This window comes from Phyllobates terribilis, unplaced genomic scaffold, assembly GCF_046119375.1.
Source record: "Phyllobates terribilis strain yellow unplaced genomic scaffold, ASM4611937v1 Scaffold_5__5_contigs__length_657084704, whole genome shotgun sequence".
NCBI lineage: Eukaryota > Metazoa > Chordata > Amphibia > Anura > Dendrobatidae > Phyllobates > Phyllobates terribilis.
In genome coordinates this window covers 610,830,877-610,858,712 of record NW_027362765.1, presented here as the reverse complement: position 1 = coordinate 610,858,712, position 27,836 = coordinate 610,830,877, and the positions used below count along the sequence as shown (strand labels likewise).

At 42.3% G+C, this 27,836-nt stretch overlaps 1 protein-coding gene across 2 annotated transcripts in view; it reads right to left on the bottom strand.

Annotated features, from left to right (window-relative positions):
• Window positions 1–27,836, bottom strand: part of AP3M1 (adaptor related protein complex 3 subunit mu 1) — a 71,999-nt gene that overhangs the window by 20,671 nt on the left and 23,492 nt on the right. For both annotated transcript variants that reach the window (XM_073686075.1, XM_073686074.1), the window contains exons 2-5: window positions 18,727–19,002; window positions 15,047–15,218; window positions 13,112–13,249; window positions 7,357–7,442 (exon numbers count right to left, since the gene is read on the bottom strand). In XM_073686075.1, the coding sequence (XP_073542176.1) occupies window positions 7,357–7,442; window positions 13,112–13,249; window positions 15,047–15,218; window positions 18,727–18,999 (669 nt within the window). In that variant the 5' untranslated portion in view covers window positions 19,000–19,002. The remainder of the gene's footprint in view (window positions 1–7,356; window positions 7,443–13,111; window positions 13,250–15,046; window positions 15,219–18,726; window positions 19,003–27,836) is intronic.

The window sequence follows — 27,836 nt, the reverse complement described above, 5'->3', positions numbered from 1 at the left end:
TCATACCCCGTGAACTTTTCCACATTAGATCCACAAACTTAAATGTATTCTATTGGTATTTTAAATGAGAAAAACAAAAAAACGGAAAAGTATGAATACCTTTTCAAGGAACTGTAGTACCCTTAGGGGACTTGAACCTCTGATCGTCTGATCACTTGTGCTATATACAGCAATACCATAGTATTACTGTGCATAGTAAAAATCACGGTCACCTTTGAAGCCCAGCCAGAGCCTGGATTTGAATGAATCTCTGAGAAGACAGGTACGGAGGTCTTCAACAGACCCCCGGGTTGCCATAACAACACATTGTTGTCTGTTGCAACAAAATACAGGCACTCGGTACATAATGCTGTTGCCAATAATTTAACTACACCTTCTCACCTGCTTGTTTTCCCTAAATCTGCACCTGTTCCTCCTTCTTTGATTGGCTGATCTGGCTTGATAAAGCTAGAGAGAGAATGGCGGAGATAGAGGGAAAACAATCCGGTGGGGAGGTGCATTTAAAATGATTGGCTCTGCCATGATGCACCAAGGACTGGGCTTTGTTTCAACAGTCATTCTGTGCCGAGTCCTTTTAATTGCCACTGTCAGAGATTGACAGCAGCACTGAACAGGTTATCAAGAGTGGCAGAGCTAGAATACACCAGTGGCTGTAAGGTTATGTGCACACGATCAGGAATTGCTTGCAGATATTTCTGCAAGGTTATGCACCTCTCGGCATCAAAAACACCGCGGAAATTCAGCACGTTTTTGATGAATTTTTTTGCATTTATATGCGTTTTTGCCTGTGGATTTGCCATGCATTTTTCCAATGCATTGTATAGGAAAAACGCAGGAAAATCCACACAAAGAATGGACATGCTGCTTCTTTTTCCGTACATGAAATCCTATCAGTTAAATTCCTGATCATGTGCACAGATCTTCCAAAATCCCATAGAAAATGCTGGGATAAGGTTTGCAATGCGTTTTTGGGGCCAAATCCGTGCAGATTCGCCGCACAAAAACACATTGTGTGCACATACCCTTATAGGTACATGATGGCGGCGACACACAGCCATTATCTACTGGGTATGGAGTGGGCACAGCTTATGAGCCGCTCAATACATCCCCTTCAGACTTGCGGGACCTCTCTCCTTTTAGTTCTCAATGAACCGGTAAATGGTTGATTTAGGAGCATTTTTACAAACGGCAATGCACTTGATTTCAAGAACCAGGCACTTTTAAAAGAACCACTCTGCTCTTATAATTCAACATATCAGTTTTGACAGTGATATCAGCTGTCCTTGTTAACACTTTCTCTTGAGCTAATGAGAAAATCACTGAAATTATGTAAGCAGACAATTATGTGGCAGGGCTAAATGTGAAAATTATTATTTTTTCTTTTGTGATTAAGCTAATTTTTCTGTCAAGGAGTGACAAACATTTTTTTCCAATTCATCTGATCGCTCTTCTTAATGTAGAATTAAAGTGAATCATGCCAGCAAGATTTTCACCCCAAAACTATTTACATATACATATAGCACTTTCAATGACAAGTCCAGCAATATCTTTACATGGCCAGTCCATTCCTCCTTTACTGAGAAATCAGCAATTGAATTGATATGCAAATGAGGCTGAAGAGCTATGGTAGGTCTGAAGCCTCTGTCACTCCAGCTCTATAATATACATGCTCTAAAATCCTGCCCTTTTCATGTAAAACCCAGAAGATAGCCGATGTTAGTGAGAATGCTTGTGAGAATTTTGAGCAGAAACATCAGCAGCACCAGCTGTTAGTCAACTAAGGAGCAGCAGGGCCGGTTTAAGACAAAGTGGGGCTGTGGGCAAAAGTTTAAAGTGAGACCACAAATGCTAACATATTGCATAATCACACACAAGCATTTACATGGGCTAAGTTCAGGCTATTAAACAAGCGCGATCGACAATATTGAAGTCATTCGGTGCTTGTTTCCCGGCCTCTTTACACCGGCTGAGGAAGAATGATTGGGACATAACGATCACTAATAGATCAACCTGTCCTCATGTTATCAGTAGCACATTTGCAGTGTGTACCGGGCGATGTGCTGCTGAAAACAATGATTTTTGTTCCGGCATTTATAAATGTGGAAGCTAAACACACACATATACACAAACTGCATGCTACACACACATGTACTGTATATGCACATAGCACACTCACACACACATATACACATGTATACACAGAGCACATACATACAGGCATGTACGTACATACAGATACAGTGCCGGCAAAAAAAATCTTTACACTTGCGCAGCAAAAAAAAAAACTTTACATATAAAATCCACATCATAATTTCACTTTTTAAAAGTGTACACAATGGGGGAGATAATAAAAAACTGTCTAATATTAAAGCTGGCTTTGTTGCAAATATCAATCAATGCTCAGTTTTGACTTCTCTGGTCAAGCGAAAGCAGCACTCTGATTGGTTGTTATGAGCAGCTCAGCCAGTTTTGCTATTAGGCAGTCTTTTATTATCTCCCTCAGTTTTATATGATCTCCCACAATGGGTCGAAGGAAGCTTAAAATGGAAGAGAAATCCCGTACCTTGACTCTGCTCGAGAAGGGGGATTCAGTGATTGCTGTAGCTAGAGATCTGGGAGTGTCAAGAGAAGCAATTTTCAACTGAAGCGGTTGGCGGCATTTTTGCCTCCTGGGATGGTACCGCAGAGGAAGTCAGGCTCTGGCGCACCTAAGAAGACTTCACCAAGGACTGATAAGCTTCTGAAGCGTGAAGCGATGCCACATCCTTCTATAACTGCCGTTGAAATAAAAAATAAGTACCCTATGCTCCTCCAGAACATCGCAACTAGGACAATTCGTCACCGCCTGCAGAAGGACCTGGGTCTACCAAGTTGCCGTGCCGCAAAGAAGCCCCTGCTCACAGCAGCAATGAAGAAGAAAAGGCTTGCCTTTTGTAAGAAATATCAAGATTGGACATCTGAAGAGTGGAAGAAAGTGATGTTTAGTGATAAGAGCACTTTCAGGCTGGTCAGGGGAGGCTCAAAGGTTGTGCGTCGTCCGAGCACAGTGTCACGTTATGACCCAAAATATACAGTTAAGACTGTTAAACACCCTGACAGTGTGATGGTGTGGGGTGCATTCAGTGGAAGCATGGGCAGGGCAGGTTTGTACTTCCTTCCCAAGATTATAACTATGAAAGCAAGCAATTATATTACTGTTTTGAAAGAACACCTGCTTACTTTTTGGGTCATACATCAGTGTGATTACTTTATGCATGATGGAGCCCCTGTCCACAAAGCCAAGGCCGTGAGAAAGTTTCTCTGTGACCATAACATTAACATTTTAGAGTGGCCAGGTAATTCCCCTGACCTTAACCCCATAGAAAATGCCTGGAATTTAATGAAAAACAAGGTTCAAGAGACACGACCCAGCAACATCAACAATCTAAAGGAGGTGCTGAAGACACTGTGGGTAAACATGGACTCCACATACTTAGCCAGCCTTGCTGAGTCCATGCCTAAACGACTGCAGATGGTGATAAAATGTAAGGGTGACACGACAAAATACTAATTGTAATAAAATATCCACAATAAAACACTTGAATCCACTTGAATATTAAGATTTTGTGGTTTCATTGAACTTGTAAAGATTTTTTTTGCCGGCACTGTGCATGTATACAGAGCACCTACATACAGACGCATGCATACAAGTAGCACATACATGGATGGAGAACATACAGAGACATAGTGTAATGGACCCCAAACAGCCCTTCAAAACAGTATAATGGCCCCAATACAAACCTTCACACTGTATAATTGCTCGCATACAGCATAATAGCCCCCACATAGCGCTCCAAATATTATAATGGCCCTCCATATAGTATAATGGACTCCCCATAGTCCTCCATATAGTATAATGCACTGCCCATAGTCCTCCATATAGTATAATGCACTCCCCATAGTCCTCCATATAGTATACTGCACTCCCCATAGTCCTCCATATAGTATAATGCACTCCCCATAGCCCTCCATACAGTACAATACAGCCCCCATACAGTACAATGCAGCCCCCATAGTCCTCCATATAGTACAATGTACTGTTGGTTGCAAAAGTATTCATTCTCTTGGCATTTTTCTTGTTTTGCTAACTCACAACCTGGAATTTCAGGTTTTTTTTTTAGGGTTTGCATTAGTTCATGTAAAGAACATGCCTATTACTGTGAACATTTGGTTCTCTTTTTATTGTGAAGCAAACAAATAGCACAAAACTAAAAACTTCAGTGTGCATAACTATTCATCCCCCTAAAGTCAGTACTTTGTAGAGCCTCCTTTGGCGACAATTACATCTGCAAGTCCCTTTGGAGAAGTCTTTATGAGCTTTCCAGATCTTGCCACTGGGATTTGTGTCCATTCCTTCAAATTAGATGGTTTCCACTAATGAACAGCAATCTTCAAGTCTGACCACAGATTCTCAATTGGATTAATGTCTGGGCCACTCCAAAACATTTACACGTTTTCCCTTAAACCACTCGAGTGTTGCTTTAGGAGTGTGCTTTGGGTCACTGTCCTGTTGGAAGGTGAACCTTCGTTCCAGTCTGAAATCACTGACAGACTGAAATAGGTTTTGCGAAAGAATATCCCTGTATTTCGCACTATCCGTCTTCCCCTCGAGTCAGACCATTTTCCCGGTCCCTGCTGCCAAAAAACATCTCCACAGCATGATGCTGCCACCACCATGTTGTTTTGACGCCATACCAAAAAGTTCAATTTTGGTCTCAACTGACCACAGTACCTTCCTCCATACATTTGGGGAGTCTCCCAAGTTTTCTGCCAAACTCAAAATGAGCCTTACAATTTGTGTGTGTAACTAAAGGCTTTTTTCTGCCAACTCTTCCATAAAGGCCACTTATATGGAGTGTATGGTTTATTGTGGCCACATGGACAGATACTCCAGTCTCTGCAGCTCCTTCAGGGTTACCTTTGGTCTCCGTGCTGTCTCTCTGATTAATACCCTCCTTGCCCAGGCTGAGAGTTTTGGTAGGTGGCCCTCTCTTGGCAGGTTTGTTGTGGTACCATGTGCTTTCCATTTGATAATAATGGATTTGATGGTGCTCCAGGGGATTATCAGAGATTGGGATATATGTATATATATATATTTTTTTTTTAACCCAACCCTGACTTCTACTTCTCCACGACTTGTTTGGAGATCTCCATGGTGTTGCTTGGTTAGTGGTGCCTTTTGCTTAATGGTGTTGCCAACCATTCAAGAAAGGTGCGTGTATGTATGTATGTATATACATACACACACAACTTAGATTGTGAGCCCCCATGGGGACAGTGATGTTAGTGTCTGTAAAGTGCTGCGGAATTAATGGCGCTATATAAATGAGTAAAATACACACACGCAAAAGAGGTGAATACATATGTGTATGTCAATTTTTAGTAATTTGATGCTATAAATTTAATTTATGCCTATATTTTTCTCATTTCACTTCACCAACTTAGACTATTTAGTACTGATGCACACAAATCGGATTACAAAAATATATTTAAACACAGGTTATAGTGTAACAAAATAGGTAAAAAGCCAAATGGGTTAATACTTTTGCAAGCCACTGTATACCCCATAGTCCTCCATACAGTTTTATAGCCTCCACAATGTACTCACTGATTAATAAAAATACATACTCACCTCTCCCTGTTCCCCCCCTGCTCCGGTCTCTGCAGTGCGTCTCCACAGCAGCTACACTCCCCGGCACATATTGGCGCAATGAAGGGACATCATCGCGTCTGCTGGCTGAGACGTCAGATGCTGAGGGAGAATAACGGGTGAGGGAGCGGGCGGCATCCCTCCTCCATCATTGCTTTCAACTGTATCAGCATCCTGGATGCCAATACTGTTGAATGTGCGGTGTAGGGCAGGGGTGGTGCCTGGAGCTGGCACCGGGCACCCCTACTCCCCAATCATGGGCCCCATAGATGCTGCGTGGTCTGCCGTTATTAGCAACATGCCAGTGGATTGGGGCACCTGGGCAATTGCCCAGTTTGCCTCACCTAACCTCGGCCCTGAGGGGCAGGTGACCCTTCTGCAAGTGAAATTTCTTATGTAATGCCTCCCAGCACTCTACTGTGTGTACACTAAGGCCATGTGCCCACGTACCGTTTTTGTGGCGTTTTTACGGCTGCAAAAACGCTTGTAAAACAGTCTGCCATGCAAAGCAATGTGAATTGGGATGTGCTGTGCAGATGATGCGCTAATTTGCGCGCCGAATTCGCATTGCGTTGCAAAACGCAGCATGACCATTTCTACCGCGATTACACTGCAAATTCGCGGCCATTGAGGAACATTGAAACGCAGCAAACCCGCAGGTATATGTGGATTTGCTGCGTTTCAATTAAATTCAATGGCCGCGAATTTGCAGCGTAATCGCGGTGCGTGTGGTACCCGAGATGAAGAGGAGACTACAACTCCTCTCATCCCGGCTACCACGCGGTGAAAAAAAGAAATAAAGTTAAAAATAAACAAAACCTGTATATTCACCTCTCCGGTGGCCCCCAATCTGCTCCCGGCCACGTCCTCTCTCCTTGGAGTCCCGCGGTGTACTGTCAGGGCCTGCGGTGACGTCATTTAGTCACCTGATGGTCAAGCGACCGCTGACGTCGGCGGTCAGGTGATGGTCGCGTGACCATCAGCTGACTAAATGACGTCACCGCAGGTCCTGACAGTACACTGCGGGACGCCGAAGAGAGGATCGCAGGATCGCCGCCGGGAGGAGACTGGAGAGGTGAGTATACAGGTTTTTTTTTATTTTTAATTCTCTTTTTTTTTTTTTTACTATAGTTGCTGCATTTAAAGCATCAGTTATTCACACATTATAAATCCATACCGGTTGCATGAATTTATATAGTGTGACCAACTTGTCAAGCACTTTTCCAAGTGATGCTCAAAATCGCTTGGAAAATCGCTTGGAAAACTGCTTGAAAAAACGCATGCAAAAACTCATGTAAAAACGCTTCTCTCTGGCAGAAAAAACGCATGTAAATCTGCATGCGTTTTTTTTCTGCCAGAGAGAGGCAAAAACGCTCTGCATCAAATCTGCTACGTGGGCACATAGCCTCACATACCATGGCTAAGGGAGCAATTTTCCCCTGAGTAATACTCTTGAGAAGTATAAAGGGGTTGTGTGATCTTAGACGCTGCAGGCACATTATAAGGAAGTGCCCTGAAAGCTGGGCTGTCGGGGGTCCTATGGTGGTTGCCCCTGCTTATCATTGGAACAAAGCGCCAGAAAAACAAAATGCCACCTTGCCTCTCATTGGCTCCACTTGGCATCCTTAGCAACTCTGTCACAACAAAGTATTTTAATGTATTTTTACCATGAAGGATAGCGTGAGATCTGGCATCCCGGTCAGTTTAACACAAGCATCAACGACTCCTTGAATCTCTGCAAATACAGTGGAACCTGCAGGAGGAAGCAGTACACAGAATTTACTGCCCATTATACACTGCTCAGAGTTTTATAGTGAGGTGCACATTGTGAATACATAAGCTTTATAGTCAATATTAAGTGCCCATTATGGTGACCGCCAACACGGGCCACAAGAAACAATCAGCTATAATGGTTTTCTAAAGGTTTCTGCACTAGCAGATAACTTCATTTATGGCCATAGACTGACACTACATTGTACCATACTGAATTTGACAGATTAGTAGAAGCCAGTATAGTTGGTAGAATTTTGCAGTCACATAATACATGTTTTTTCCTACAGATGGGTAAGTAACCAGCAAATGAGAGCAATTATTTGTAATGCAGAAAATATGTATGAACAGTATTAAAAGGGCTATTCTAAAGTTTAGAAGATATCCCTTGTCTCATGGATAGGGAATAACTGCCCGATCGCTGGGACCTCCACACATCTCTGAAAAGCTCTGTGTGAATGGGACAGTGCTCAATCCAGCTTCCTTCATTCTTATGGGAGTGCTGATAGCCCACCACAGCGCTCAGCTGGTCATCTCCGGAGGTCCCATTAAGAATGAGTGGGGGCAGACAAGCCATCAGATCTCCAGCGATCAGGAAGTTATGCCGTATCCTATGACAAGGGGGATAACCTCTATATCTACTATGTACTATACAATAGTATACAATAGCGTGGACTCAGCCACGATCACATGCATTACATAAGGACACTGTCCATACAACACATACACTACTGCTAGATATAGCCCAAGGTGGCACTTAATCCTTAAAGGGGTATTCCCATCTCCAAGATCCTATCCTAATATGTAGTGGTGAAATTATAATAATATTAGCAAATACTATACTGCATTTCTAATTGTAGGTATTTTTGATTCGCTATGTCTCTTTCCTCATGTGCAGGGCATTGCAGGACCTTAGGTATGCATGGTTACGACCACTGATAAAGTGACAGCTAGTTAACAAGCTGCTAGTGGTCGTAACCGTGGATACCTAAGGTCCTGTATTACCTACACATGAGGAAAGAGACATAGCGAATCAAAAATACTATACTACATTTCTAATTGGAGGTATTTGCTAATATTATTATTATTACACCTACTATATACCGTATTTTTCGGACTATAAGACGCACCTAAGTTTTAGAGGAGGAAAATAAAAAAATAAAAATTTAAGCAAAAAAGGTGGTCATGATGCACTTTTAAGAGGGAGGGGGTCTTCTGCTGACACTGGTATAAGGTAATGTCCCCCAATTCTGACAATATCCCCCATCGTGGTATATATGCCGCCCCCTTCCTTTAATATGTGGTCCCCACCCTATCCTGGTATGCCTGGCATCCCTCCATCCTGGTATGCATGGTTCTCCTCATCCTTATCCTGGTATGCATGGCTCTCCTCATCCTTATCCTGGTATGCATGGCACCCCTCATCCCTGTCCTGGTATGCATGGCACCCCTCATCCCTGTCCTGGTATGCATGGCACCCCTAATCCCTGTCCTGGTACGCATGGCACCCCTAATCCCTGTCCTAGTATGCATGGTCCCCCTAATCCCCATCATGCTGCACATTAAAAAAAAATAAACACTGCTACTCACCTCTCTTCTCTCCTCCAGTGCTGCGTCCGGTCTGCCTGCACTGATCTCTCCCTGTGAGCCGCGCATGACGTCACTACCATGCGCGGCTCACAAGGAGAGATCAGCTGCTGGAAGTCACTGCTCTCCACGCCGGGTCTGTGTGCGCGGGGAGCAGTGACTTCACTCTCCTTCATAGCCGGCACACAGCGGAGCCGTGCTGCGGCTGCTGTCGGCTATCTCCTGTGCCCCCTCATTAAAGGGCATGAATATTCACCCCCTCCCCATGCCCATGGGTGTGGAGAGAGGTTGAATATTCATGCCTTTAACAGCGGGCATAGGAGATAGCCAGCAGCAGCGCAGCGCGGCTACACTGTATACCGCTATTAAGGAGCATGAATATTCAGTGCTCCCCACGCCCCATGGGGTGGGGAGCAGTGAATATTCATTTTCTTTAGCAGCGGGGACAGTGTAGGCTGCTGAGGGCGGCATCTGCCTCCTGTTCCCCGCTCCTCCACCGATACCGCTCCCCCCACATCACACATTTTTATGGAGGAAAAAAGTGCGTCTTATGGTCCGAAAAATACGGTATTGGGATAGGATCTTGGAGAAGGGTAATACCCCTTTAAGGATTAAGTGCCACCTTGGGCTATATCTAGAAGTTTTGTATGGGCTGTATGGACAGTGTAAGTGGCATAGTTAATCAAGAATACTATACTACATTTCTAATTGGAGGTATTTGCTAATATTATTTCACCTACTACATATTGGGACAGGATCTTGGAGATGGGAATACCGCTTTAACTACCCTCTAATGAAGGAGAAGCTTTCTAATACTTTACTTATACTGATCTTCAGTTACAATGTGCCTTTTATTTTCCAAATGTGCATTGCATATTCTCACGGCTGTTACTAAGCTAAGTTTGTTGCTTTTTGGCAACTTGACAAATGCACCTTACTCTGTAGTACTGAATGCTGTAAAATATTTTATAGCATATAGTAGCAGGTTCCAGGCCAATAAAAGCCTCTATGAATGTACGACCATATAGCAGAGAACGAGTCAGTAAAATGAGATTGTTACCTAATCAGTACAAAAGTCACTAAGCATACCTAGATTAAATGCAGTGAGGAGAGTTCAGAGGTGAGTGGAAAGAGAACGTGTCATTAGAAAGTGAGCTATTGTTTAACCCCTTCATGATTAGCAGTTTTCCATTTTTGTTTTTGCAATTCCAATCTTCCCCTCCTTCTTTCAAAAGCCATAACTTTTTATTTTTCCATTGACAAGGTGTGTAAGAGCTTGTTATGTGGGATGAGTTGTAGATGATACTAGTTATTTAAAAATAAAATTTACTGAAAAACATTCCAAAGGTGAAAGGATGGGGGGAAAGATACAAAACAAACAAAAGCACTAAAAAAACAACACACAAACTACCTTTACTGCTGCAGTGTTTATGGGATTTTATTTTACTGTGTTCATGTACATTGTACAGTAGAAAGGACCTGGCGTAGGATTCTCCAGGTCAGCACGAATACAAAAATATTACATTTATGATTCTTTATACATTTTACTATTGAAAAACTATTCCGAAAAGTAGGGCTGTGTGAAGGCTTATTTGCTGCATGCGGAGCTGTAGTTTTGATGGATAACTTTCTTTCTGGGCGTAGATACAAGTTTTGATCGCCTTCTATGCATCTTTTGGGAAAGTTTGGTAATTCTGACAGCTACATTTTTTACCTTTTAAGAGCATCAGGTGTGGTGGACACGAAAATATCAAATATGTTTTTAAAATGTCATTATTTTGAACTGAAATTGGGGCAATTGAAATTAACCCCTTTACCACCTTGGGTTTTTGCGTTTCGTATTTTGCTCCCTGTCTCCCCAGAGCCATAACTTTTTTATTTTTCAGTCAATACAGCCATGCAAGGGTGTGTTTCTTGCAGGACGAGTTGTACTTTTGAACGACACCAAGGGTTTTACTATATTGTGAACTGAAAAACGGGAAAAAAATTCAAAGTGCAATGAAATTGCAAAAAAGTGCAATTCCACAATTGTTTTTTTTTTACCATGTTCACTAAATGCTAAAACTGACCTGTCATTATGATTCTCCAGGTCAATACGAGTTTATAGATACCAAACATGTATAGGTTCTTTTTTATGAAAGTGAAAAAAAAAATCTGCAGTTTGCAAAAAAAAAAGGTACCCGTAGCGTCTCCATTTTTCGGAATATGGGGCCGAGTGTGGGCTCATATTTTGAGCGCCGAGCTGACATTTTTATTCATACCATTTTGAGGTAGATACGATCTTTTGATGGCCTGTTATTGCATTTTATTGCAATGTTTCGGTGACCAAAAAAACGTAATCCTGCGTTTCGATTCTTTTTTCATTATGTCATTTACCGATCAAATTAATTATTTTTATACATTGATAGATCGGGCGATTCTGAACACGGCGATACCAAATATGTGTATATTTGATATTTTTTTATTGTTTTATTTTGAATGGGGCGAAAGGGGGGTGATTTGAACTTTTATACTTCAATATTTTTAAAAACATTTTTTTTTTTACTTTACACTGGCTTCAATAGTCTCCATGGGTGACTAGAAGCCACAATCATCCGATCGCCTGTGCTACACACAGCAGGGCATGAGGGCTCACTTGCTATGAGCGCCGACCGCTGGGTGGCACTCGTAGCATCCCGGCAAAGACAACCACAGGTATCCTATATTGCTTCCTCCCCTGCCAAGTCAGACACGGCCATTACACAGCACACAGCAGGGGCACATTTATAAGATTATCTCAGCACAGGAACATTTTATTTAAAAAAACACATCCAATTGTGGAAATTATTAATATTCCAAAATCTATTGATTAAAATGAACTTTTGTTTGTGGGAAAACCCCTTTAAGGACCTTGAATCTGTGATCATTCTATAGTATTGCAGTGTGTAGTGCTACTAATAATCCACCTATGAACCCCAGAGGAGGGCTAAAAATGATGAAGACCATGGTAACTCATTGGCTCTCTGGACTGTGTCATGGGCAAGTAGAGATGGGAGGTGACAAACAAGCACCCTGGTGACCAGTACGTCCTTGCACCGTCAATGATCAACAGCATCTCTGGTCACTACTGCTATAGGTAGATGCCGGCTGTATAACCCACTCTTCAGCTTGCTCCATACACCCGGATGCGACTTGTGCCAGAATAATACATCACAGGTTGCTAAGCGGTTACATCAGATTTTTGCGATGTTTTAAAAACATTTTTAGTTTTTTTTTTTCCCATATCACAATCTATCAAATAAAAAATAATCTTGAGAGAGTTTTATACTGCCTATTTAAAAAACAACATGTTTTCTGTTCTTTTCAGAAGACTCATTATCATCACAGACAGAATTACAATGATTCACCATTCACAGCAGGTGATATCTCCCACTAGTTCCGCTCTCTTCATAGTGACATTTGCACCACTCGTTAGATGCTTCATTACAAAGTCTGAGTCTATTGCTGCAAATGTACGTGTGTATTTCTTGAAAGAGCAGGAAGTATTTATCTAGAACAGCCCCAGTAAGCCAGCGTGAAAACTGCAGGATTTTTTTTTCATATAACAAAAAGAAAACATTACCAAAAATTTTTAAAAATACATTTCACATAATAACCTGAGGCAAACGGCAGTTTGTTTTCTGATGACACGTTCCCTTTACCATGTTAGAATTTTTCCCAGTCACTGATGACAGTCCAACTATCATTTCTTCCGAACATTTATAAATTCTCTGACATATGAAACAATCTGGCACATTAATGCTGTATATCTTGGTCAATTACCTAAGTGTTTTAATAACGGTTCAGATGCACCACATATATGAGGCGATTTGCATCATTGTTTTTATAGTAGTTGTTTTCGCCACAATCAGTCTTAGGCTCTAGGAGTACCTGGTGAGCGGACATGAGATTGCTATAAATCCCATCCACTTCACTGGAACTGTAAAACTCTGCATTTTTGGTGCAGTGAAACTACACAGTGTTAAAAGCTCATTGTGGGAACTCAACCTTACTATATGATTAGAGTGGAGAAAGACATGCTCTTACCTGACTTGTCTATGATTGCATCCACTTCTTCAATTACATCAAAGTAGGCTTCATTGTTGGTGTACTTGACTCCTGCTCTCCTCCATGGTATATTTGAGAGCTGTCCAGTTGGCAAGGTTTCCCCCATATTGCTGCTCCCTTTAAAACATGAGATTTTAAATGAAAACCTGGCAATCTGACATACTTAATGGGGTTGTCCAAGAGTAGAAAAGAGGTTTATTTTTACAGACAATGTAACATTTGAACATGGGCTGTGATTGGTATTGCAGTTTACCTCGTCTCCACTGCAATACCAGACAGCCCCTGGACAAGTGTGGCATTGTTTCTAAGAAAAAAAAAAAGAAAAAACAAATTAACATTGAATTTTTAATAAAAACATAAGGATATTGAAGGAGAGCACAAACAGTTAAAGGCGTTGTCCACTAGTTTATATGATCCCTCACGGCCCATAAGTGTTTCTCTAAATACCTTGTGGTGCCTTTTCTGCCTGTGAGCGGTGCTATCACTGGCCGCTCACAGGCATCACGTGACCCCCGGCTGCAGCCGGCTCTGACATCCGCTGACGTCACGACAAGTCCAGGCTGCAGCCGGGGGTCCCTCTTCCGCGTTCCACCGGTGGCTGCTAGGCTGTGGACGGGGTTACCCCCCGTGTCACACCCGGCATCCACGGCGCTCTCCCTTTCCTCATTCACTGAGAAAACGCACGGTGAATGCTGGGTGTGACGCACGGGGTAACCCTGCCCACAACCCAGCGTCCACTGCAGGGAGCACGTCACTGATGTCACGTCTCACTTGACGTGACATCAGCGACGGGTCACGTGATGCCTCTGAGCGGCCATCGATAGCGCTGGGGGGTTCATATAAAGTAGTGGACAACTTCTTTAAAGACCTGCTATAAGTGTACAGTTTTTGACATTTTACTTGAGCTGCTCCTGAGCATTTTGTTTTTTGCTTTTCCATTTTTTTTTTATATAGCCACCATATAGTTCTGGAGATATGGATCTTTCTATTTAATACACTTAAATGTGCCAATTTATACGTTTTTTACAAAATGTGTGTGTGTGAAGGGGGGAGGGGGAGTTCTCACAAGGTAAAGATGCAGAACAATCTAGAGACATGCCTCCAGAGAATCATGTCAGCAACGCCCTTTCGGCATACAAAAAAAAATACCATATTGTGGGCGCGTTAAATAAAACGGCCCATATCTCTGTAATTGGATGGTGGATGTAAAACAACAAAAAAATCATCAAAGTGAAATATTCAAGGGAGCAAAGGGAAGAAATGCAAATAAATTTGGCCTGGGGTTGGTCACTTCTGCTCAGATAGCCGGCCACTCTGATTTCAGTTTATTAACTTGATGCTAGAGGATGGGGCCTGACACATAGTTACATTGGAGTTCTCATTCCCATGGTTTTAAAACACCCATGGAGAAAAAGAGGGTTAGAGTGGGAGTAAAATTGGATTATTTTTATGCTCTTTTTAGCCAGAAAAAAACTAATTGAAACTTTCACGATGAGAACAAACAGAGGACATGGAGTAAAGTGATGAAATGCTGTAATAGATGTGAAAATAAACAGGCAGACTTCTCATTGGAGACGTGTCCTTTCCAGCACACGCTTCACTAGTAATGGCTGCAGTTACTCCACGTGGAGAGCAGCGCTTGCTCGCTCAACAATCTGCTAAGTCACCATTTACCTGCAGCCTCTTACACGTCCACATCCAGCTCACATCCGCTGTCTATAGAGCGTGGAGGTGAGACTACATTACTCAGTGAATTAAAGGCATTTCTGTGTAGTGTGTGCTTTAACTACATGGCATCCTAGTGTGAATGTGAAATAATAGAAGGAATAATTCAGGATTCATTCTACCCCACCCTGGCTAATAAAGCCTTCTAAAGTCTCAATGCACATTCTGTTCTGGACAGTTGTCACACACCTGTGAGGGAGTTTACTACGGATCTCAGGATTGTAGGGGGCTTGATCAATTCCTTCAGAATATTAGACTCTGTGGCCAGAGGAAAGCCATTATCCAGCATTTCTTCCAGCAGCTCATACACAATGACCACGTTGTCCTTCAGACAAGTCTCGGAGCATTCTCCAAAGTAATCCTGCCGGACAGTTATAATAATATTACATAACCACAGCAGATACTAGTATACAGGTGAAGAGAAGAGCTCAGCCTGTGATCAAAACATGAAGAAAAAAAAAACGGTATTATTCTTCACACAGTGAACTTTTATCGTGAGGCCCTGATGGAGGATACTTCCCAGGGGAGAGGCCATTATGGTTCCTGATTGTCAGATTTGAGAGTCCATGTGCACACACCCTGTAGGGCAGAGGTGTACAACCTGCAGACCAGGAGACAAATGTGGCCCACAACCATGTGGTTTCAGATGAAACTGTATGTAGGTGACTGTAGCTTCCATATCCGAGAACAGAGGAGGCGTGCCAGCATGGCTGTGTCTCACATATTATTAGGAGATCTGGGTCTCTGGACCCGTTTGGCACTGCAGGAACATGTATACTGTATAAGTGACAGGTGGAGGTCTATACATTTGGCAATCTCTATTGTAGTTGAGTTTACAGTGTGCCCGTATGGCCGCCTCTCTGGAGTGCTAACTGAATTCTTCCTATGGGCTCAGGTTCTACTTCTGGACTCCTATATAGCAGACATCTATGGAGTGAACTTCTGATCTGCCAGAAATGTGTTGGATGGAAATACTCCTTTAGGTTTTCTTGTGGTCACATATCACTACACAAGAAATCCGTGAGGGGTAAAGAACAGCATGGAAGAACTATTTGGGTGCTGTGTTAGCAGATACAACAGTTTCATCTGATCGACCAGGGACAGACATGTGGAGTGCGGAGAAAGCGGATGCAGGTTTTTATATGTCCTAGTTTCGCATTTGCCTGTATTCTCACAAGGCAGATTGAAGAAATTTCTGCTAATTTTTGTAACCAGTCTGCTCCATGTGAATTCATTCTAATAAAAACAGGTACAGTAAGTTACTTGGTACATTTACTCCATAGAAATGCCATTTTTATACTTGACATTGCTGTCCCTCACCCCCAATCTGCCCTGATATCTGAGAGAGATATGAGACATCACAAAACATATGAAACCCACAGCAGGTGATGGCACTGAATGAACGTCACAAGATTGTATGTAATTGGTGACAGGCACAATGAATGTAGCTATTCTCCCACTTATCTGTAGAAGCCTGAAACAGAATATTAGAGGGGTTGTCCATTACTTTTACAATCGCTTCTTAAATGCCTGAGTCCGCCCAAGTAACATAAGAAAAGCTTATACTCTGCTCTCGCACTTTTCAGCGATTTTGGCACCAGGTCTACCAGTACTCGCATGTTACTCTAAAAGGAATTTTTACACAAACGAAAATTCATTTTAATCAATAGATCTTGGAATAATAATAACTTCCACAATTGGATGTGTTTAAATGAAATGTCCCTGTGCTGAGATAATTGTATGAATGTTCCCCTGTGTAATGGCTGTGTCTGACCGTGCAGGAACATGCTCTGATCATACCACAGCTCCTGGACCCTGGAGGAAGCAAAAGAGGATACAGACAGGACAGCAGGGGATGGCCGCTGATTTTTTCTGTGAGGTAAAACATTTCACTGCCTGTTTTTAAACAATGTTTTACTTCAAAGAAAGAATCAGCTGTGATCCCCTGAAGTAATATCTGTATACCCTTTTGCGTCCTCCCCTGCCCAGGAGCTGTGGTATGATCAGACCATGTTCCAGCACAGTCAGACACAGCCATTACACAGTACACAGCAGGGGCACATTTATAAGATTATCTCAGCACAAGAACATTTTATTTAAACACATCCAATTGTGGAAGTTATTATTATTCCAAGATCTATTGATTAAAATGAACTTTTGTTTGTGGGAAATCCCCTTTAAAGTATTGTCAGCGCTGAAGGTAATCAGCAGTTGCTGATCAGCTGCTGCTCCTCAATATTCTGTTAGAGCGGACGTCCACTAACGGAATAGTAAAGGCCACAGTTGGCCATCTGCCGCTGATTATCTGCAGAACTCACGTGACACATGACGATACGATACTGCAATTTCCCTGGGGATCAATGAAGCAGAACATAGACATGAATTACAACATAACAGTAGAAATTTGCAGGTATGCCCTCATACATTCCTATTCAGGACTGGTCAGTACGATATACCATTAGAACACCAATAATACACCAGTCACTTGGAGAATTTCACACTTGGGTAGTTGTTGTATATTCCAATAGCAATCGGCACGAACAATTTCCTGTATCTTTCCTTCTTATTCCTTAGTAGGATTAGACGGTTACTGAAGGTGCTCCTCTGCCTCATGAACAGCTCATATAATGGGTGTGCATTATTGCTCAGTATTGACAAACACTTCTGAATTCTTTCCTCCACTACCTCCTCAAAAGTGGCAAGATGGCAGCCAACAGCTGAGCTTGTCTTCTTGTTAAGCTTGTTTAGCTTATTAGCATCAGACACCCACATACTACTTCCCCAGCATATGATTGCACAAAAGATGGCAGTAGTTAGAACATGTCTAACATTTTGCTGCAAATATTAAACAACCTTAAGAAATCTGTGCTTCCTACAGAAATTATCTCCTTCTCTCTATGGCACCTCCAGTCCAGTTTGCTGTCCAAGTGGACCCCCAAATATTTGTAACGCTCAACCTGCTCCACTTCCTGACCAGCAATAGTGACAGGTGAACAGTCCATCATTCTCCTGCTATAATTCACCACCAGCTCCTTAGTTTTCTTCATGTTTAGCTGTAAATAGTTAGACTGCCACTAATCCACAAAATCCGACACCACCCTCCTATATTCTACTAATGCATCCGATTACCACGGAGTCATTGCAGAATTTTTGGAGGTTGCAAAAATCAGATTTATACTGAAAATCTGCTGCATACCATGTGAAAAGAAAGGACGACAGCACCGTTCCTGGAGGGCCACCTACACTGCTCAATAATCTGCCAGATACAACCAATCCCATCTGTACAATCTGTGGCCTGACAGGTAGTCAGTTATCCAATTTCTCATTCCTCCACCTTGTTAACATCTTTTTGCATAGTAAGAGTGGCTATAAGGTACTGAACGCACTGGAGAAGTCAAAGAACATTGCGCGTACAGTGGTTCCATCATTGTCCAAAAATGAATGTACTGTGTGTAACAGAAACATAACAGCATCGTCCACCCTCAAACTATGCTGGGAACAAACTTTAGGGGGTCAGCAAAAGCCCTCACCCACGGACTCAAGTAAGCAAGCACTAATCTTTCTAAGAACTTCATAGCATGCAATGTTAAAGGCGATAGTCATATAGCGATGCTGGAAAAGTAGTCTTGGGAACCGGAACCAGGCAGGAAGGCTCAAGGTAAACAGGTACTGAAAGTCAGTACATAGCTGCTTTGCACACACTTTAAGGACATGTGGACTGAGACAGTCTGGCCATGCTGCTTTGCCTATGTTTAGATTCCTAAACTGTCTCCTCACATCATTTTTTTTTACATGACAATGATAAACAAACGCCGCCAACACTGCTGGAACAGTGTCAGTGTTTCTCCAATTCTGCTAGAAAAGATTACCTGAAATGTGTCCGCAACACGGTGCAGAAATTCAATGACGAAAAGTGGTGTCACTTCACTCTGAATTACTGCCACAAAAAATATTTTTTCTTTGTAAATGCTGATAAGATAGTGGTGTGGCGTAGGAATAACTGGGGGCACATTCTCAGTATCAGCTGCTTTCTCCTGCGCTTCAAAAAAGTAGTCACAGACGGAACGGCTCACAATACTTTTCCAATGCTTCTCTAAGAAAATGTCACCAGATCCATTGATAAGAAAGAGGCTGTGGATCATTTTCTGCAAAGAAAATATTAAACATGTTATACATATGCACCATATTTTGTATGATTATAAGACGCACTGGACCATAAGACACACCCCAAATTTTGGGAAGGAAAATAGGTAATTTTTTTTCTTTTAATAAAATGGTTGTGTGTCTTCTTGTACGCTTTCACGGGAAGGGGTAGGAGGTGTTGCGGCTGGGATGGAATGGGGTTCCAGGAGGCAGGGTCGCTGCTGCTGTGGGCCCCAGGCTTTGAGGAGGGGTTGTTTGGTAGTGCGAGGCTGTGGCAGGCTCCTGGCTGTCAGAAAACGTCAGGAGTCCCCCACTTCCCATGCCTTTCACTGCAGTGGACTTCAGGAAAATGGCAGCTGGAGGTGGCGTATGCGCAGATTGAGATCTCGGGAGTCAAGCTTTCGGGCGCCGAGATCTCAATCTATGCTAAGCAGTATCCCCCTTCCTCATACTGGTTGGAGAGATGAAAGGTATTCGTAACCTCAACTTCTAGCACTTTGTAATCACACACAGCTCAGTGAGGAGAGCAAACTGTCTGTCATTACATGTCTCACACTAAGAAACCTACTCTAAGTATTTGTGGGGCGCGTTTTTTTGTGTTGCTGCCCATTATGATAGGTCAAGGTCATGCAATGGAAGAAGTACGCGACCCCAGAGACAAATCTTTGGTAACACCCCCTTGGGCTCAAGATAAATTATAATCTAAATTTTGCAAGCTAATATATCCACAACGGAGATGAGAAATTAAAAAAAAACAACAATTCCATTTTACTCAGCTCTGCAGCCACTATTCCATAATGTGACCAGTTCAACATGATCAAACTTGTGACTGCAGACTAGTGAATACTCACAGCGCACGCTATCAGGTTTCTCCAGTGCAACGACAGTGTGGTCATGTGACCACAAGTATGTTGTATGCATACCCCTGACCACATTCCAACTAGTCATGCCTCACAATTCACTAGTATTGAGTGAGGCTGCACACGTCTAGTTGTAATGTGGCTGGGGGGATGCATATCACATACTTGTAGTCACATGACCACTTGGTCTTGCCGCTGGCACAAGAGAATTCTCAACGTGCGCGCTGTTACATAGGGTGACTGTAGAATTGCGTGAATAACCTGGACAACCCCTTTAATTTCATCAACTGATCTTGGCTATAAGAAAAAAGATTTCCAATAAACAGAAAAGTCATTTGTTTCTTTCCTTCCAAACAAACTACAAAAAAGTAATAAGCCTTAAATGGGATGACAAGCATATTGAGTACCTTTCTTTAGCATACAATATCAATATCAGATTGGTGGGGTTCTGCAGCTGGGATCCCCACAGATCAGCTATTAGCTCCGACAGCAGCTGGAAGTAAACATTAAAGGGTTTGTCCACTACTAAGACAACCCCTTCTCAATCTGAATGTTTACCCCTGTTAAAATAAAAAAACACTTTTACTCACCTCCGGTACTGGAGCTGTTTCGGCAGTGTAGGCACTCACGTTACTGGGGCTCATGTGCGGTTGTTACGTCACGTGAGCCCTGCACCCAATCAGCACTGGTGTCACTGTGCCCACCTTTGGACATATGAGTAGTCAAAAGGAAGTGAGCGGCCAGCCACAGCCCTCACTTCCTATCGATTACTGATATGTCCGAAGGCAGGACACTGATGCTGGCGCTGATTTGGAGCAGGGCTCATGTGACGTAACAACCTCAGGTGAGCCCTGGAAACGCAAACGCCGACACAGCAGGAATGGCCACGGGCACCATAGTTGAGTATAACTGTTTTTATTTTAATTTGGGCAAACATTCAGATTGAGAAGGGGTTGTCCTAGCAGTGAGCAACTCCTTTAAAATGGAGTTGACCAGCACAGCTCCATTTAATGTGTGGCAACCATTGAAGAACTGCTCCTATTCAGATGACCCGCAGCTGATCTACAGCGCTCTGCAGCAACTACTTCACATTCTACGCAGCTGTGCTGTTCAGCTCCATTTAAGGTTTACACCCAGACGCCACGGGTAGCAGCTGATTGGTGGGGGTGCCGTAGATCTGAGAAAAGTCGTCAGTATTGTATGCCCCGACAATCCCATTAATATTTTTTTTGTAAATTCTATATGAATTACACAGTAGCTACTTTGGTTGTTCAGATTTGCAATCTATTCTATACATATAATATGCTGTCAGTCACCATAGTAAAGCCATCAGGTGAGCCTATTAGAGAGTTCCCTTAGAGCCTACGTGACCTGAGATACAAGACTCATAAAACCAAATCTTATCGTTTTGTCCAATATCAACCTTTGAGACTCCTGATAAGTGTGCCCAATAATGATGACTAAAAATAATGATCGAGGAACAAGTTAATGAGAAAACTAAAATAAGAAATGTATATACAAATATATGTAAGAGTTTAATTTACACAAGTGAGGGGAAATCCTACATGAAAAGGTATGAGCAAAAGAAATGAAAAATAGTATGGGAAAATGTTTCAGGCAAAATACAAATGCTTTCAATAATAGAAGTGTTCATAGTTTCTTTTGTCAATTAAGAAATACAAAGTGAATGAACAAGAGAGAAATCTAAATCACATCAATATTTGGTGCGACCGCCCGTTACCTTCATAACATGATCACATCTGCTAGGTACAGTTGCACAAAGTCAGTGATTTTTTTAGGATTATAGTCAGGTGTATGAGTAACCAGTTATAACAAACATATTAGGTTGAAAACCGTCACTATCTACAACAGAAACAGCTGAGTAGGAAGCTTACATTTGGGTAAGGAACAGTGAAACTATTACAAAAGGTGAGGTTGTAGAAGAGTTTCACTTTACAGGCAGGGCTGTGGAGTCGGTAAGCCAAACCTTCGACTCCGACTCCTCAATTTCCATGACTCCGACTCCCTCATACATGGCTCATGTTTAAGTGATAAATTTACGGTAGGACACATTTGTCTCAGCTAAAAGTCTAGACCCTTAGATCAGGAATAGGACAGACATTTATAGGACATTTCATAACTTTCCCAAATTCTTATGAAAAAATATTCCCCACAAACGGCATTGAACTACTCTACCCAATTTATTATATATTTTAGGAGTCGGTCCATTTTATACCGACTCCACCAAAATGGACACCGACTTCGACTCCACAGCCCTGGTTACAGGTCACACACCCTGGCAAGACTGAACACAGCAACACACACAAGGTAATTACACAACAGCAAGGAATCTCCCAGGGAAAGATTTGACGGCAGACTGGGATTTCACAGTGAGGTTCAAGCTCTTTTGAAGAAGCACCAAGAAATGGGCAACATGGAGGACAGTAGATGCAGCGGTTGGCCAAAAAAAATAAAAATAAAATAATTTAGCAGATGACAAACAGAAATGTCCCGATTTAGTAAAACAGGTGTTGTGCATGCTAGTCCTAAAGATGTGTATGTTGGAGTAAGTTGTGCTTAATTCATTAAGTGGAGCATCTTATCACTAGTGTCGTTACTCTACAACTAGCAACAACCAGAGGGAGCCAGCTACACCCATCTACTGTTCAGAGAAATCTGGCCACAAATGATATTCTTGGAAGAATTGTAACCAAAAAGTCATACCTTTCACATAGAAACATGGTCAAGTGACTCAAGTACACTATGTGTAGAATTATCAAGCAAGTGGATATTGTAACCAGATAATTTTTCTGCAGATTTTCCCACTCCCAAGCTGTATAAACTTGGATGCTTTTTAGATGAAACAGATCAGGCGATGAGTATTTGTGCAATGAGGGAGCATTTGGCCTCAAGATGCAAATACAAATGTACCTTTAGGCCAAATGTAGACTGTGCTGGGGGCATGTGTGCAATGTCTTTATAAGTGCAATATGGTCGAAGTATATGCAGTTTAACATGGCAGGGGACAGGTAAGATATAACAGATATTCAAGCAAACATGCTCCTTGTTCAGTTGTACTACATTATTTTTCAGATCTCTTTGATTCATCTACAGGTGCATCTCACTGAATTAGAATATCATCAAAAAGTTAATTTATTTCAGTTCAATACAAAAAGTGAAACTCATTATACAGAGTCATTACACACAGAGTGATCTATTTCAAGTGTTTATTTCTGTTAACATTGATGATTATGGCTTACAGCCAATGAAAACACAAAAGTCATTATCTCAGTAAATTAAAATAATTAACAAAAAACACCTGCAAAGGCTTCCTAAGCATTTAAAAAGGTCCCTTAGTCTGTTTCAGTAGGCTCCACAATCACGGGGAAGACTGCTGACTTGACAGATGTCCAGAAGGCAGTGACTGACACACTCCACAAGCTCCACTCCAGAATTCCAATTTTCATTTGGAAATTAAGGTCCCAGAGTCTGTAGGAAGAGTGGAGAGGCACACAATCCAAGCTGCTTGAGGTCTAGTGTGAAGTTTCCACAATCAGTGATGGTTTGGGGAGCCATGTCATCTGCTGGTGTAGGTCCACTGTGTTTTATCAAGACCAAAGTCAGCGCAGCCATCTACCAGGAAATTTTACAGCTCTTCATGCTTCCCTCTACCGACAAGCTTTTTGGAGATGGAAATTTTATTCTCCAGCAGGACTTGGCACCTGTCCACACTGCCAAAAGTACCAATACCTGGTTTAAAAACAACAGTATCACTGTGCTTGATTGGCCAGCAAACTCGCCTGACCTTAACCCCATAGAGAATCTATAGAGTATTGTCAAGAGGAAGATGGAGACACCAGACCCAACAATGCAGACAAGCTGAAGGCTGCTATCAAAGCAACCTGGGCTTCCATAACACCTCAGCAGTGCCACAAGCTGATCGCCTCCATGCCACGCCACATTGATGCAGTAATTGATGCAAAAGGAGCCCCGACCAAGTATTGAGTCCATTTACTGAACATACATTTCAGTAGGCCAACATTTTGGATTTTAAAATCATTTTTCAAGCTGCTATAAAGTATTCTAATTTACTGAGATAATGACTGTTATGTTTTCATTGGCTGTAAGCCATAATCATCAACATTAACAGAAATAAACACTTGAAATAGATCACTCTGTTTGTAATGACTCTATATAATATGAGTTTCACTTTTTGTATAGAAGAACTGAAATAAATCTTTTTGATGATATTCTAATTTAGTGAGAAGCACCTGTATATCATAGCTGCTGCTTTCTTTCACATCTACAGCCCTTTTACATATTCTGTGCACTCTTTCCACATCAGTCGCTCTCTCCTCCCCTCTCCCATGAACAGCTCTCAGGCTCTGCTGACATTTCTCAAACATTCCAAACCATCCCATACTTCTATACAGTGCAAAAAACATTGAAACACTATCTTTTTTGTTCCTCCTTCTCCTAGTCGCTGGTGACATGTCTCCTAACCCTGGCCATCCTTCCACTAGTATATGTAATTCTCTTCCTGCTGCATCTAAAAACCCTTATTATTTTGAAAATTCAGTGAGTGCCTTCTCCTGTCTCTTAATTGTGCCCTCGAACTCAAGGACAGCATGTAACAAACTCCCCTACAGCCACGACCTCTTTTTTTTCTAATACCCTTAATCTTCTGTCTCTCACTGAAACCTGGATCCATCAGTTGGACAGCACGGACGCAGCTACTCTCTTGTAGGTTGGCTACATTTTCACATATTCCCAGACCAGAAAGCAGACAAGGTGGAGGTGTTCATCTGCTCCTTTCAGCCTACCCCACAAGTACCCCCCTTCACGTACAGTGGCTTGCAAAAGTATTCTCACCCCCTTGGCATTTTTCGTGTTTTGCTACCTCACAACCCGGAACTTCACTGGGTGTTTTGAGGGTTGGCATGTTCTTTACATGTACTGATGCATAAAACTGTGAACATTTGTTGTTACTGTGAAGCAAACAACAAATAGGACAAAATAACAAAGCTTCAGTGTGCATAACTATTCGCTCCCCTAAAGTCAGTACTTTGCAGAGCCTCCTTTTCTCGGCAATTACAGCTGCAAGTCATTTTGGATAAGTCTCTATGAACTTTCCACATCTTGCCACTGGGATTTTTGTCCATTCCTCAAGGCAAAACTGCTCTAGCTCCTTCAAGCTAGATGGTTCCCTTTGGTGAACAGCAATCTTCAAGTCTGACCACAGATTCTCAATTGGATTAAGGTCTGGGCTTTGACTAGGTCACTCCAAAACATTTACACATTTTCCCTTAAACAACTCGAGTGTTGCTTTAGGAGTGTGCTTTGGGTCATTGTCTTGTTGAAAGATGAACTTTTATAACAGTCTCAAATCACTGACAGACTGAAACAGGTTTTGCTCAAGAGTATCCATGTATTTCATACCATCTATCTTCCCCTCACTTCGGACCATTTTCCCCGTCCTTGCTGCCGAAAAACATCCCCACAGCGTGATGTTGCCACCATCATGTTTCATTGTGGGAATGGTGTCCTTGGGGTAAAGAGATGTGTCGGTTAGGCATCCGACATCGCGTTTATATTGGTGGCCCAAAAGTTCAATTTTGGACTCATCTGACCATAGCCCCTTCCTCCATACATATGAGGGAGGGGTGTCTCCCACATGTCTTGACAAATTCAAAACAAGCCTTACAATTTTTGCGTATAAGTAAAGGCATTTTCTGCCCACTCTTCCATAAATGCCACCTATATGGAGTGTACAGCTTATTGTGGTTTTATGTACAGATACTCCAGTCTCTGGGAACTTCAGGGTTATCTTTGGTCTCTGTGCTGCTTCTCTGATTAATGCCCTCCTTGCCCCGGCTGAGAGTCTTGGTGGGCGGCCATGTCTGGGCAGGTTTGTTGTGGGCCCATGTTCTTTCTATTTGATGATAATGGATTTGATGGTGCTCCGGGGGATCATCAAAGATTGGGATATTTTTTTATTTTACTTATTTATTTTTTATAACCCAACCCTGACTTGTACTTTAAACAAGTCAGGGACAAAGTTGTTGAAGTGATCTCCTTGGTCTTCATGGTGTAGTTTAGTTAGTGGTGACTCTTGCTTAAATGTGTTGCAGCCTCTGTGGCCTTTCTTAAAGTAGATATACTGTCAAACCATGTGACAATTAGATTGCACACAGGCGGATTTCCTTTCACTAAGTATGTGACTTATGAAGGTAATTGTTTGCACCTGAAAATTTTAGGGGCTTCAAAAACATGTGAATACATTTACATATGCCAATTTTTAGTTATTTGATCCCATAAATTTAACTTATGCCTATCGGATTACACAAAAATTTAAAACACGTTGTAATGTAACAAAATAGGTAAAAAGCCAAGGGGGGGGGGTTTGAATGTGTTCGCCAGCCACTGTACATTTCCTTCCTTTGAAGCCTACACTGTTAGGATTTTCAAACCCGTCCTCCAGGCAAAACCAACCAGTTCCTTGATCACTTCGCCACCTGGCTTCTACACTTACAATCCTATAACATTGCAGCGCTCATCATGGGGGACTTTAACATCCCCATTGATAATCCGCTCTCCCCATCTGCCAATTATCTTCTTTCTCTAACCTCCTCCTTATGCCGTCCACAGCTAATTAACTCTCCTACACATGAGGACAGGAATACTCTAGACCTGGTCTTCTCCAGTCTCTGCTCAGTGTATGACTTTACTAACTCCCCTCTCCCTCTATCTGACCACAACCTTCTTTCCTTCTCCGTCAAGAATGGTCTTCCAGTTCAGGACACCCCCACTTTCCAAACATACAGAAATCTACATGCCAACAAATCCAGCAGCTAATGAAGAATCTACAGTCATCTTCAGCTCTGATCTCCTTCCTCTCCTGTCGAGATTCAGCATTTTACTTTATAATAATACACTGCTACACGTAGAAAAATCCAACACAGACAACGGCAACCCTGGCACTTGCTGCAAACACGTTTTCTCCAACGTTGCTCAAAGTGTGCCCAGAATCAGTGGAGAAAATCACTTTCAGCAGAAGACTTCATCCACTAAAGGTTCATGCTCAAAACTTATAACTCTTCTCTCCATTTGGAAAAACAAGTCACCACCCTCATCACATCATTAACCAACAATCTAAAATTACTTTTTGAAACTCTTCACTCCCTCTTAAGAACTGGCCCCCAGTCACCAACCTCAGCACTGACGATTTGGCTACTTATTTCCTAGAAACAAAATCAACCATATCCGTCAGGACATTTTCGCACAAACCCCCCTCAAAGCCTGAATCCCCTTCCCTCCCAGGCCTCAAGCTCACTTTCCACCTTTGAACCAGTTACACAAGAAGTTACCAGGCTCCTTGCTTCCTCTCGCCCTACAACCTGCACTAGTGACCCTATTCCCTGATATCTCCTTCAGTCCCTCTCCCTGACTGTCACTGCCCAACTAAAATATTTAACCTCGCTCTTTTTTCCGGTATCTTTCCCTCTTCATTCAAACATGCCATCATAACCCCTTTACTTTATAAAAAAAAAAAAAAAAAAAAAAACATCCTTTAACCAAACTGCACTGCTAACTACAGACCTGTCTCTAATCTTCCCTTCATCTCTAAACTCCTGGAAATCTTGGTCCACTCTTGTTTAATCTGATATCTCTCACACAACTCTCTTGATCCTTTACTATCTGGTTTCCGGTCTTTACACTCTACTGAAATTTCCCTTACTAAAGTCTCTACCTATCTACTAACAGCTAAATCTAATGGCCACTACTCCCAGCCAATTCTCCTGGGTCTCACAGCTGCATTTGATACTGTGGATCACCAGCTCTTGCTCACTATGCTCCGCTCAATGGGCCTGAAAGAAAATGCTCTCTCTTGGTTATCTTCCTACCTCTCTGACCGTTCCTTCACAGTATCTTCTACCGACTCTTCTTCCTCTAATCTTCCCCTTACTATTGGAGGT